The sequence below is a fragment of the Rhinatrema bivittatum genome, chromosome 8 (assembly GCF_901001135.1).
Source record: "Rhinatrema bivittatum chromosome 8, aRhiBiv1.1, whole genome shotgun sequence".
NCBI classification, from domain to species: Eukaryota; Metazoa; Chordata; class Amphibia; order Gymnophiona; family Rhinatrematidae; genus Rhinatrema; species Rhinatrema bivittatum.
The window spans coordinates 170,970,807-170,984,704 of NC_042622.1; the positions used below are offsets into that span (position 1 = coordinate 170,970,807).

The 13,898-nt window shown below is 53.5% G+C and overlaps 1 protein-coding gene across 4 annotated transcripts in view; it reads left to right on the forward strand.

Annotated features, from left to right (window-relative positions):
* The window catches only part of SPATA22 (spermatogenesis associated 22), a 59,767-nt gene that overhangs the window by 23,797 nt on the left and 22,072 nt on the right, over window positions 1-13,898 (forward strand). For all 4 annotated transcript variants that reach the window (XM_029614132.1, XM_029614134.1, XM_029614133.1 and 1 more), the window contains one exon: window positions 5,660-5,720. In XM_029614132.1, the coding sequence (XP_029469992.1) occupies window positions 5,660-5,720 (61 nt within the window). The remainder of the gene's footprint in view (window positions 1-5,659; window positions 5,721-13,898) is intronic.

Below are 13,898 nucleotides of genomic sequence, written 5' to 3' on the forward strand. Positions count from 1 at the left end.
AAGTTAGAGGTCCTATTAAAGCGCATTTTTGAGATAGCGGCTTTAGGAGTCCGGGCTGCGGCTTGTAGCAGTATGGTCCAGAGGGCTACACTGCGCTGGGTGCAACAATTACTAACCACCCAAGAACTCCCGCTGGAAGAGGCGGAGCAGGCCAATTGTGTGGAAGCGGCGGTTGCTTATACAGCGGATGCCCTGTATGATTTGCTAAGGACCTCGGCCCGAACTATGTTCTCGGCTGTTGCGGCCAGACGACTATTGTGGCTCCGTCGTTGGTCGGCAGATGCCTCTTCTAAGTCGCGACTAGCTTCTTTTCCCTTTAAGGGGAAGTTGTTGTTTGGTGAGGAGTTGAATCAACTCATCAAAGACTTGGGAGACAATAAGGTGTATAAGTTGCTGGAAGGCAAGCCCCGACAATTGCGGTCTTTCGGAAACACGAGGTCCCGATTTCGAGGGCAAAGCCGGTTTCGCACGGGAAGGGGTGGATCTTTTCCCCAAAGGCAGCAGGGCCCCAGGTCTCAGTCTTGGACTCCTTCCTTTCGAGGCAGACGACCACAACGAATGGGTTCCTCGCAGGGTTTGGTCACAGGCAAACCTGCGCAATGAAGACGAGCGGGCCCATTCCTCCTTCCCACGCATCGGAGGCCGGTTATCCCAGTTTTGGGAGGAATGGGTCAAGATCACTTCAGACCAGTGGGTCCTCGACGTGGTGCGTCACGGTTACGAGTTGGATTTTGCTCGGCCCCTCCGGGATCTTTTTATGATATCTCCTTGCGGTCCTCCGGAAAAGCAACTGGTAATAGCCCAAACCGTGGCCCGGTTACGATCCCTGGGGGCAGTGGTGCCCGTTCCGCCGGACGAGACCAGAACAGGTCGGTATTCCATTTACTTCCTGGTTCCAAAGAAGGAAGGTACGTTCCGGCCAATTTTGGATTTGAAGAGAGTAAACAGGGCCTTGTGCGTTCCCCGTTTTCGCATGGAAACTCTTCGATCTGTTATTGCGGCCGTCCACAGGGGAGAATTTTTGGCTTCTTTGGATCTAGCCGAGGCATATCTTCACATTGGGATCAGGGAGCGCCACCAGAGGTACCTGAGGTTCATGGTGCTCGGGGAACACTTTCAGTTTTGCGCCCTCCCGTTCGGGTTAGCCACAGCTCCGAGAGTGTTTACCAAGGTTCTCGTCGTAGTCGCAGCCTTCCTGTGCCGTCAGGGAGTATTGGTGCATCCCTACCTCGACGATTGGCTTATCCGGGCGAAGTCGGAGGACTCGTGCAAGCGAGCAGTCCAGGTGGTGGTTCAGCAACTGCAGTCGCTAGGTTGGGTAGTCAACTTTGCAAAGAGCCAGCTGGTTCCGAGTCAGTGTTTGGAATTTTTGGGAGCACGTTTCGATACCTTGGTGGGCAAGGTATACCTGACTCAGCAGAGACTGGAGAACCTGATGCTTCAGGTACAGAACCTACTGGATCTCCCCTTACCTACGGCATGGGATTATTTGCAGGTCATTGGACATATGGTTTCTACTCTGGAAATGGTGCCGTGGGCTTTTGCGCATATGCGTCCTTTGCAAACCGCTCTTCTTTCTCGCTGGGACCAGAAAACCGGGGATTACGGTGCCCCGTTACCGCTGATGGAACCGGCTCGGTCCAGTCTAGCTTGGTGGTTGATCCCGGACCACCTCTTGCAGGGGGTAGATCTCGATCCTCCTCAGTGGGTGGTAGTGATGACGGATGCCAGTCTAACAGGCTGGGGAGCGGTCTGTCAATCAAGAGCGGTACAGGGAAAGTGGTCCCCTCGCCAGGCCTCGTGGTCCATCAACCGTCTGGAGACCAGAGCGGTACGTCTAGCCTTGCACCACCTTCTGCCCATGGTACGCGGTCGGGCGGTTCGAGTCCTCTCGGACAACGCAACCACGGTAGCATATATAAATCGCCAGGGCAGTACAAGAAGTCGACCGGTGGCGACTGAAGCAGCGTTGTTGATGACCCGGGCGGAGCGTTATCTGTCCCGCATCGCGGCCACCCACATTGAAGGCATAGACAACGTTCAGGCGGATTATCTCAGTCGACAACACTTGGACCCCGGAGAGTGAGAGCTCTCGGCCGAGGCAATGAGTCTCATCACCCTACGATGGGGGATTCCGCACCTAGACCTGATGGCGACTCGGCACAATGCAAAGGCGGCGCGTTTCTTCAGCCGAAGGCGAGAGCACGGGTCGGAAGGAGTGGATGCACTCGTGCTTCCATGGCCTCGTCACGTCCTCCTCTATGTATTTCCTCCATGGCCTCTGATCGGCAAGGTGTTAAGACGCATAGAATCGCATCGTGGTCGGGTGATTTTAGTGGCCCCGGAGTGGCCAAGAAGACCATGGTTCGCGGATCTGGTTCATCTTGCGACGGACGGGCCTTTACGTCTCAGTCATCTTCCGAACCTCCTTCAGCAAGGGCCGGTATTTTTAGATCTGGCGGATCGCTTTTGTCTGGCGGCTTGGCTTATGAAAGGAGACAATTAAGGAAAAAGGGTTATTCTGAGCCTGTCATTTCTACACTGCTTCGGGCACGGAGGCCCTCTACTACGCTTACTTATGCTAGAGTGTGGAAGGTGTTTGACTCCTGGTGCGGTGTCTCGAAGATTGCGCCACGCCGGGCTTCTGTAGCTCAAATCCTTAACGTTTTTGCAGGACGGCTTGAAGAAGGGTTTGGCTTACAGTTCTCTGAGGGTTCAGGTAGCAGCTCTGGGGTGTTTGAGAGGAAAGGTTGAAGGGTCCTCTCTCGTCTGTCACCCAGATGTAGCACGCTTTTTACGTGGTGTTCGGAACTTGCATCCTCTGCTGCGGCCTCCTTGCCCGTCTTGGAATTTAAACTTGGTTCTCAAAGGCCTCAATGCGGCCCCCTTTGAGCCTCTCAGGCTGGCCTCCTTAAAGGGTTTAACTCTCAAGACGGAGTTTCTCGTGGCGATCGCGTCCGCTCGTAGGGTCTCTGAGTTGCAAGCTCTTTCATGTAGAGAACCGTTCTTGCGTATTTCGGACTCGGGTGTGTCGTTGCGTACGGTACCTTCTTTCTTACCTAAGGTGGTATCGGCCTTTCATGTAAATCAGACGGTGGAATTGCCTTCCTTCTCGGCGACAGAACTACAGTCTTCTCAAGGGTCAGATTTGAGACGTTTGGATGTTCGTCGAGTGCTCATGCGATATTTAGAAGTTACCAATGATTTTCGACGGTCTGATCATCTGTTTGTCTTGTGGCATGGCCCCAGGAAGGGGCTTCAGGCGTCCAAAGTAACTATTGCCCGTTGGGTGAAGGGCTCGATCGCTGCCACGTACATTGGTGGCGGTAAGGCTGTTCCTGAGGTGCTCAAGGCCCATTCTCTCCGTTCTCAAGCGACTTCGTGGGCAGAAAGTCACCTGGTTTCGAGCCAAGAGATTTGCAGGGCGGCCACTTGGAAGTCGTTGCATACTTTCGCTCGACATTATCGGGTTGATGTTCGAGGGCTGTCACTTACTTCCTTTGGAAGCAGCGTACTTCGAGCGGGACTCTCGGGGTCCCACCCCATTTAAGTCAGCTCGGGTACATCCCAGCAGTCTGGACTGATCCTGGTATGTACAGGGAAAGGAAAATTAGGTTCTTACCTGATAATTTTCGTTCCTGTAGTACCAAGGATCAGTCCAGACGCCCGCCCAGTAATGGTGTTTCAGGAGAGTCTGCTCGTAACAGTATCTTTTCCACTCTTTCAGGTATCGATAACTTGATACAGTAAGTGATTATTCATTTCGTTGCCTTTTGGCTTTGTTTGCTTGGTTGGCTCAGTAGTGTTTGAGCAATGTTAATGCTTACTTTTGCAGAGTTTTACTACTTGATCTAGCCAGTGGCCATAGTTAATTTTTGGCTATTTTTGGCGGAAGGATGATCCATTTCTTCTGCTTTGATATCAATTATACTGAAGGATGGCAGGTGGCACACCAGTATATCTAGGGGGTGCTTTCAGTTTTCTCTCTGACTCCATCTGCTGGAGGGGAGGCATAACCCAGCAGTCTGGACTGATCCTTGGTCCTACAGGAACGAAAATTATCAGGTAAGAACCTAATTTTCCTATTTGCCCCACAGGGGTCCCTCTAACTTTTTCAAGCCGCGGTACTCTGGTAAGTTTTTACCCGTGTTTCCGTCGAACGAACCGTGGCTCAATTTTTTCCATGGCCATGGCATCGGGGTTCCGTCGGTGCCCAGACTGTAGTCGCACCATGTCCATCACAGACCCCCATAAAGTCTGTGTAATGTGTCTTGGACGAGAGCACGATGTGACCTGCACCAAATGTGCTTTAATGACATCAAAAGGTCGCAAGGCCAGAATGGAGAAGATGGAACTTCTATTCCGTGCTCAAACCCCGACTCCGACCATTGCATCAATGTCGTCAGAACCGGCACCGTCAACTTTGCGCCAGCATCGTCCACCGACCGGTGACTATCCAGCATCAATGACATCTCGGCCTTCAACACCCTCTACTCCCCTTCAGGACCGAGGGGATCATAGAGACAAACATCGCCACCAGCATAGAAAGTCTCGGACCATTGAGGGAGAGAAATCATCGACCTCGCCATCGTCCGAGCCGCCTTCGAAGAAACCCTGTCCAGAAAAGGCACTGACCTTTTCGGCGACTGGGTCACCGAGGCAACCCTCCCCCGATAGGGCATCGGGAGCCGCGACTCCGCCTTTAACGGTGGTCCCTCCGGCTTTGCCTCTGCCTCCTGTTCCGGAGCCGGGGCTGCTTGCTCCAGATCTCCGAGAAGAACTGGACCGGATGGTTCAGGAAGCCATCGACAAGGCGATGCAACGACTCCAGGTTCCTCCGACACCGGTACCGATTGCGGAACCGATCACCAACCCCATTCCGGCAGCGTTGGTACCACTGCTCTCCAGGATGGAAGCGCTCATAGCCGCTTTTCCACCGATGGACCCTGGGTCACCGATGGCACCGGTGCCCTCCCCGCTCACTCTGTCATCGGGAGGAGAAACACCATTTCACATCCCTCCTTTGGGAGTTCTGCCTCAGCCATCGATGTCGATACGTCCATCGCCACCGATCCAACCATCGGCGCCACCAAGCCATCCATCGATGCCCTCGATGCCTGCGCTGGTGCCTTCGATGCCTTCATCGGGGGGAGAGAGGAGCGGGATGAGTAGTTTAACAAGGTATTAACACGAGGGGAGGTAGAAGCATATTGTAAAAGGTAATACAATGTAAAGGTGCTAGCCGCAGCTATGTGGGTCGTCAGGGGGGTGGTTATCGTAGGAAGGGTAGGCCTGTAAGAACAGCCAGGTTTTTAGGTTTTTTTTAATTTGGGTATAGAGGAAAAGAGGAAGGGAACTGGGGTCACTGCCAGTAAAAGAAGGTCAGTCTATTATGCTTTCCTGTATGTCTGAGTAATTTAAGATAAAACTCCAGTAGTGGGAGATTATCATCCAGCATATCAGGCAAAAAATGATACAGAGAACAATCTGCATCTATCACCAACACTCTGTTGAATAAGGGGCTGGCTCTTTTAAGATTTCTGTACTACTGAAATTGATTGGTAAATTTTCTGTAAATGATTAACTTTTGTTTGTTACAATACTTTTTGTACTGCTAACAATTTCACTTTTTAACCTTTTCCACTACTTGCTGTTCAAGATTTATTTTGGGAAAGCAGAATGCCAAAGTTGTCTCACCAAGGAAAAACCATGAATAATAGGTAGGTAGGAACAAATGATATTATTGCTTTTGATTTTTTCCTCAAGTTGCAAGAAATTTTAACTTCTCATTTTCTCATAATCTAATTTTGGATTTGTTGATAGCATCAGTTTCTCTGCTTAATTATAACATTTAGAAACATTTTCTTTATAGCTAAGAACAATATCCTCTTGCTGGTCAATTGTTAAATCAACAGATTAAACCCCAAACTACTCAATCTAGTACTAAACTAAGCTATAATATTTTGAGGTTGGTAAACTTTGAATTCATTTTTAATTTAATAGTTACATTTATTGTCAATTATTGAAAACATTTGGCTGCACTTAATTGCAGCCAATAAAATGTTTTGCATGAATAATAAAATAAGTTAATGCCATGCACTGTTTAATTTTTCTCGTAGTTGACGAGAAATCCTAATGAAATTAGAGTGTGTAATGTTAGATTGAGGGACGACAGAGCAGCTTGCTGAGTGGGAGCCCTGATTAACCAGTCGTATAGATAGGGGTAGACGTGAACACCTTGGGTCCTGAGGAAGGCTGCAACTGCTAAGGAAAATTAGTTCTTACCTGTTAATTTTCGTTCCTGTAGTACCACGGATCAGTCCAGACTGTGGGTTGAGCCTCCTTTCCAGCAGGTGGAGACAGACTAAAACTGAAAAGATATCCTAAATGAGGACAGAGCCTATCCTGTAACCCTTCAGTATAACCATTGTCAAAGCAGAAAAATAACAAAACCCAAACAGGATCAAGCAAGTAACCATAAAGCTCAATGGAGCAACTGTAGAATAATGTAATAAACATGGTATTCCTATACGCTCTTGCATATACTTGGTATTCAAACAACCAAGGCTTTTGGTGTAATTGCTCAGTATTCTTGCACAAAAAAGAAGTAAAAGAATCTGCAAACCTGCAAGAAACAAGCTTTGAGAGGACATAATAAAGACAGACAGGGAAGGGCGTCTGGACTGATCCGTGGTACTACAGGAACGAAAATTAACAAGTAAGAACTAATTTTCCTTTCCCTGTACGTACCCGGATCAGTCCAGACTGTGGGATGTACCAAAGCTTCCCTAAACTGGGTGGGACCGAGACAGTCCCACTCGAAGCACTTACCGCCCAAAGGAACCGAAAACCGGAGCATGCACATCCAGACGGTAGTGTGGAGCAAAAGTATGCAAGGACGTCCAAGTGGCAGCCCTGCAAATTTCCTGCGGAGAAACAGTTTGACTCTCCACCCAAGAAGTAGCCTGAGAGCGCAGAGAATGAGCCTTCAGGCCCTCGGGAACCGGTCGACCTTGGCAAAGATAGGCCGAAGAGATCGCTTCTTTCAACCACTGCGCAATAGTGGTCTTAGAAGCTGGCTTACCCCGGTTGGGACCACTCCAAAGGACAAAGAAATGGTCCGAAACGCGAAAGTCATTGGTAACCTGGAGATAGCGAAGCAGGACCCGTTTGACATCTAGTCGACGGAGATCGCCCCCAGGCGTACCCGCAATCTCCTCTGGGGAAAACGCAGGGAGTTCTACCGACTGGTTGACATGGAAGGTGGAAACAACTTTGGGCAAGAAAGAAGGAACCGTCTTGAGAGAGACCCCTGAATCGGAAAAACGCAAGAAGGGCTCCTGACAGGACAATGCCTGAATCTCGGATATCCGCCGAGTGGAAGAGATAGAAACCAGAAAGACAGTTTTTAGCGTGAGGTCCTTTAGCGTAGCGTGACAGAGAGGTTCGAACGGAGCCGCACAGAGAGCCCAAAGGACCAGATTAAGACTCCACGATGGGCACGTGTCACGAGAGGGGGGGCGGAGATGTTTAACGCCCCTCAGAAACCGAATCACGTCCGGATGGCCCGCTAGGGATTGACCTTCCACCCGACCCAGGAGAGAGCCGAGCACAGAGACCTGTATGCGCAGAGAACTGAAGGAGAGGCCCTTGGAGAGACCCTTTTGAAGAAAAGATAGAACCACGGAGACCGGGGCGGAGCGTGCTGGCATACCCGACTCTGCACAAACAGACTCAAAAACTTTCCAGATGCGCACGTAGGCCAGGGAAGTCGACTGTTTCCGGGCCCGTAGCAAGGTGGAGATGGCCTCCTCCTTATAACCCTTACGCCTCAGGCGTCGCCGTTCAAAAGCCAGGCCGCTAGACAGAAGCGATCGGCCTGGTCGAAAAATACAGGCCCCTGTCGAAGTAGACAAGGTAGATGACCGAGTCGCAGGGGTCCGTCCATTGCCAGGTTGATGAGATCTGCGAACCATGGTCTTTGCAGCCACTCGGGTGCTACCAGAACCATGGGTCCCCGGTGGAGCTCGATTCTTCTGAGAACTTTTCCCACCAGGGGCCACGGGGGGGAACACGTACAGGAGGACATCCGCAGGCCAAGGAAGAGCCAGAGCATCCACGCCCTCTGAGCCGTGCTCCCTCCAGCAGCTGAAGAACCGATTGGCCTTGGAATTGCGCAGGGTTGCCATGAGGTCTAGGTGGGGGGACCCCACCTGTCCACTATCAGAGCCATGGCCGCATCTGAGAGTTCCCACTCCCCCGGATTGAGCGATTGACGGCTGAGGAAATCGGCTTGGACATTTTCCTTGCCTGCGATGTGGGAGGTCGCCAGGCACTGCAGATGTCGTTCCGCCCATGAGAAGAGACGGCTGACTTCCAGGGCCACCAGGGGACTGCGAGTGCCCCCTTGGCGATTGATGTAGGCCACCGTGGTAGAGTTGTCGGACAGGACTCTTACTGCCTTGCCACGGAGCAGGGGGAGGAACTCCTGAAAGGCCAGGCGTACCGCCAGGGTCTCCAACCGATTGATGTGCCAGCGAGACTGAGTCTGCGACCAGGTTCCCTGGGTGGACTGGGAGAGACAAACCGCACCCCAGCCCGACAGACTGGCGTCCGTGGTTACTATCGTCCACTGTGGCGCTTGGAGCGGCATCCCCTGGAGGAGATGAGGGAGCGACAGCCACCACTGCTTGTCGTCGACTGTAGAGTCCAGGAACGGAAGGACCATGTGAAACTGTTCCGACACCGGCTGCCAGCAGGATAGCAAAGCTTTCTGTAACGGACGCATATGAGCAAAAGCCCAGGGGATGAGGTCGATGGTGGAAGCCATGGATCCCAAAACCTGCAGGTCAGGTTGAGAGATCCCAAAACCTGCTCGATCAGCTTGAGAGCGCACACACGCGGTAAGAAGACATTGCCTTCTCGGGTGTCGAAGTGGGCTCCCAGGAACTCTAACTCCTGGGAGGGCTGAAGGTTGCTCTTAGAGAAATTCACTATCCACCCGAGGGAAGCGAGAAGAGATAATACGCAATTCCCTGTACGTACCAGGATCAGTCCAGGACACCTGGGTTGTGACTCCGCACCAGCAGGTGGAGACAGAGCAAAACTTGTGGGCGGAGCCATATATGCCCCTGTGCCAGTCACAGCCCCTCAGTCTTACTCTGTCTCCAGTAGGTGGTGCAGGTGCAGTCACAGCCTCTGCCTGCACTGATTTTGGTAGTTAGTCAGGTTTTTTGGATTTTTTTCTCTTTTAAATTTGATTTTCTTTTAAATTTGGTTTTTTTCAGTGAGTGGAGTCCTGTCTCCCTGCCTCCCAGGGGGGCTGCTACTGGTAAGCCGGGTCCTCGACCCTAGCAGCGGCCTCAACCCCCCCCTGGTTGAGGCCGCTGCTAGGGTCGAGGACCCGGCTTACCAGTAGCAGCGCTAGGGGTGACACCGGGGAGCCCGGTTCACTCACCCCTCTTGCAACAGGGCTCCAGGACCATGGACAGCGACAAGCGGTAGGAAAAAAAAAAAAGGTTTGAATTTTGTTTGTTGCGCCGGCTCTCTGCTACTTAGCGCTGCCGCTCCGGTTTCGTCGGGGGGGAGGCGCCGGTTGCAGGGGGGTAGTCGCGGTGCTATTTTATTTTATTTTCTGTCAGCTCATTTCTGTCAGCTCATTTTTCTGTCAGCTCATTTTTCTGTCAGCTCATTTTCTGTCAGCTCATTTTTCTGTCAGCTCATGTTTCCCGCGTTTTCGCTGCCATGCCTCGCGGCTCTGCTTGCCGGGCCTGCGGCTCGGCGCGCGCACGTCTTTCGAGGGAAGGCCTCTGTGCCTCATGTATCCCGGGCGAAGAAGGCTCGTCGGGGGCGTCTTGGGGGGTCCGTTCTCGGGCCGCGCATTCGCCACCGCGCACCAGTGCTCTGCCTGACAAACAGCAGGATCTTTTCCCGCTCAGTGCAGGAGTGGCGGCCATTTTGGCCACAGGCAGGGAAATCGCGCGGGAGCCGGTAGGGAACTCTGCCGTGCCTCCAGCGCTTTCCCCGCAGTCAGGTCTTGCGGGGGGGGGGGGTCGCCCCGGAGGGGTCTCGGTCCCGGGAGGGCTCCGGACTCGATTCCTCGGACTCGGGTTCCTTTTCTGAAGACTTTGCGCTTCTCCTACGCAAAGTTCTTAAGTGTAAGCGCAGCAGGCGCAGGCGTAAAGGAGCCCCTGAGGGGGGCCCTGGCAAGCACGCCCCAAAGAAGCGAAAGACTAGGGAAGTCGAGGGGTCCGTCCGACAGCCTCCGCGGGGGAAGCGGCCTCTGCGGGGCATCCCACAGGAGTCGGAATCGGAGTTTTCGTCTGCGACAGACACGGATTCCGCCGAAGAGCCCCTGAAGGGGGCCGAGGAGACGGCGGCGGATGGCTCCTCTCAGTCCGGAGCGAGCAAAGGAGCTCAGGCCGTGGAGGGGGATGATCCCAAAGTGGTCCGCCTCTTCCGTAGAGAGGAGCTGACCCCTTTGATTCCGGCCATTCTTCAGGAACTAGGAATTGAGGCTCCGCCAGTGGTGGTCCGTCAGGAGGCCAACATGGATCCGGTTCTGCTAGGTCTCACGGGACCGGCAGTGGCTTTTCCTTTTCATTTTTCGTCGACCGATATTTTGTTTAGAGAATGGGATACGCCGGAGCTGGGACTGAAGGTCAGTAAGGCCATGGATAAACTGTATACACTCCCTGAAGATGCGCTGGACCTGCTCAGACTTCCGAAAGTGGACTCAGCAGTCTCGGCAGTGACAAAGAGGTCTACCATCTCGGTTACGGGAGCGACGGCCTTCAGGGACATTCAGGACAGGAAGCTGGAAGTACAGCTTAAGAAGATTTTTGAGGTGTCCGCCCTAGGGGTGCAGGCCGCCATCTGTACTAACTTCGCAATGCGGGCTAGCCTGCGCTGGGCCCAGGTACTTCAGGCGAATGCTGGTCTATCCCCGGAGGAGGCGTCTCAGGCTGATCGACTAGAGGTGGCAATAGCGTATGGAGCGGATGCTCTACATGATCTATTGCGGACCTCTGCCAGATCCATGGTGGCGTCGGTTTCGGCGCGTCGCCTTTTGTGGTTACGGAACTGGGCAGCGGATGGCTCCTCTAAAGCTCACCTCGGGGCACTGCCGTTCAAAGGTAAGCTGCTATTCGGCAAAGAGTTGGATGACCTGATGGTCTCCCTGGGAGAGAACAGGGCGTTTAAGCTGCCCGAGGATAGGTACAGCGCGGTCCTCGTTCTCCTCCAGGTCACGGTTCCGTGGTTCCAGAAAGTCACGTCCACCACGTTCCTCGGGACCCTCGTATAGGTCTTCTTCCTCCCGGACCCCTCAGTGGCAGCAGTCCTTTCGAGGAAAGCGGTTCGGCAAACAGGGAGGAACCTCGGCCGCGGGGGGTCCTAAGGGGCCGCAATGAGATGCGGTCGGCCCATTCCTCGCCGCAGCCTCTGCACGTGATCCCAAATGTCGGGGCGCGGTTAACGTTGTTTTTCGAGGATTGGGCCAGGGTTACGTCGGACCAGTGGGTCCTCGACGTGATAAGACACGGTTACGCATTAGATTTTGTTCGAATTCCAGCGGACAAGTTCCTAGTCTCTCCTTGCAAAGCTCCGGAGAAGAAGGCGGCAGTGCTAGGCACCATCCGGCGCTTGGAAAGCTTGGGAGCTATCGTTCCGGTCCCGATCCATCAGCGCGGCGAAGGCCGTTACTCCATTTACTTCATAGTCCCAAAGAAAGACGGCGCGTCAAGGCCGATCTTGGACCTCAAAGGCGTGAACAGATGTCTGTGCGTTCCTCACTTCAAGATGGAGACGATTCGTTCGGTGATTGCTTCAGTAAGGCCGGGCGAATTCTTGGCTTCTCTGGACCTCACGGAGGCGTACTTGCACGTGGGAATTCAGCCGGAGTTCCAGAAATTCCTATGGTTCTGCATTCTGGGGCGTCATTTTCAGTTCCGGGCGCTACCGTTTGGTCTCGCGACCGCTCCTCGCACGTTCACGAAAGTGATGGTGGTAGTAGCGGCGCAATTACGCCGGGAAGGTCTCCTGGTTCATCCTTACCTAGACGATTGGTTGATTCGCGCAAAGTCCAAGCCTCTGTGTCAGCAGGCAGTGGCCAGGGTCCTCCAGGTGTTGCAGTCTCTAGGCTGGGTGGTCAATTTCAGCAAGAGTCAACTGGTACCGACTCAGACCCTAGAATACCTCGGAGCTCTATTCGACACGAGACAGGGCAAAGTGATCCTGTCCCAGGAACACAGGGGCAAGCTACAGTCTCAGGTACGGTGGTTGCTGTCTCTTCACAGTCCTCGAGTTTGCGATTATCTGACGGTCCTGGGTTCGATGGCTTCAACAATCGCCCTGGTTCCCTGGGCGTTCGCTCATCTGCGTCCGTTGCAGTCGTCTTTACTATCCCGATGGCGGCCGGTCTCGGAGGAGTTCTTCCTGCCTCTTCCACTCGAGGGCCAGGCGAGATCCAGCCTGCACTGGTGGCTCGATTCCAAGCATCTGTCCTGTGGAGTGTCCCTGCTGGTACCCAAATGGACGGTGGTGACCACGGATGCCAGTCTCTCCGGCTGGGGAGCAGTTTGCCTAGGGAGGTCGGTCCAGGGGCTATGGACAGCGTCTCAAGCCCAGTGGTCTATCAACCGACTAGAGACCAGAGCGGTCCGTCTAGCTCTACAAGCCTTTTTACCGTTAGTAAGGGGAAAGGCGGTCCGAGTACTATCGGACAACGCAACCACTGTGGCCTACATCAATCGGCAAGGAGGGACGCGGAGTCCACAGATGGCTGCGGAGGCACAGCTCTTGATGACCTGGTCAGAACAAAATCTCAGCAACATCACAGCCTCTCACATTGCCGGGGTCGACAATGTACAGGTGGATTTTCTAAGTCGTCATCACCTCGATCCCGGAGAGTGGGAGTTGGCAGACGAAGCTTTTCGGCTCATCTGCAGGACGTGGGGGGTTCCCCACATGGATCTGATGGCCACATGGGACAACGCGAAGGCTCCGCGATTCTTCAGTCGGCGTCGAGAACGGGGAGCAGAAGGCGTCGACGCGCTGGTACTTCCGTGGCCGACGGATGTACTTCTTTACGTGTTTCCCCCGTGGTCAATGATAGGCAAGATCCTTCGGCGCATAGAGTTGCACCCGTTCAATGTGATCATGGTAGCACCGGAGTGGCCACGTCGTCCGTGGTTCGCAGATCTCATCCAGTTGTCAGTGACGTTCCCCATTCGTCTCCAGGGGTTCGCGGGGCTCCTACGTCAGGGCCCCGTTTGTTTGGAGGATGCGGATCACTTCTGTCTCGCGGCATGGCTTTTGAGAGGAATCGCCTGAAGAAAAAAAGTTACTCAGACGCGGTGATAGCCACTTTGCTGAGGTCCAGGAAACAGTCTACGTCTCTGGCTTATGTCCGGGTCTGGGAGGTTTTTGAGAATTGGTGCATGCAGCGACGGGTGGATCCCATTTCCGCTTCGGTCTCAGATATTCTAACGTTTCTTCAAGCCGGTCTGGCCAAAGGCTTGGCGTGCAGTTCGCTACGGGTCCAGGTGGCGGCGCTTGGATGTTTGCGGGGTAAGGTCCGGGGAACCTCCCTGGCCCTTCACCCAGATATCTCCCGTTTTCTTCGGGGGGCTAAACATCTCCGTCCTCCATTGCGTCCCCCCTGTCCATCTTGGAACCTTAACTGGGTTCTTTCCGCCCTATGCTCGGCTCCGTTTGAGCCATTGAAGCATACAACTACTAAGGACCTTACTTTGAAGACGGTGTTTTTGGTGGCGATCGCCTCGGCTCGACGTGTCTCGGAGTTGCAGGCGCTGTCCTATAGGGAACCGTTCTTGCGGATTTCCGATTCCGGAGTGTCCTTGCGGACAGTTCCTTCCTTCCTTCCTAAAGTGGTGTCG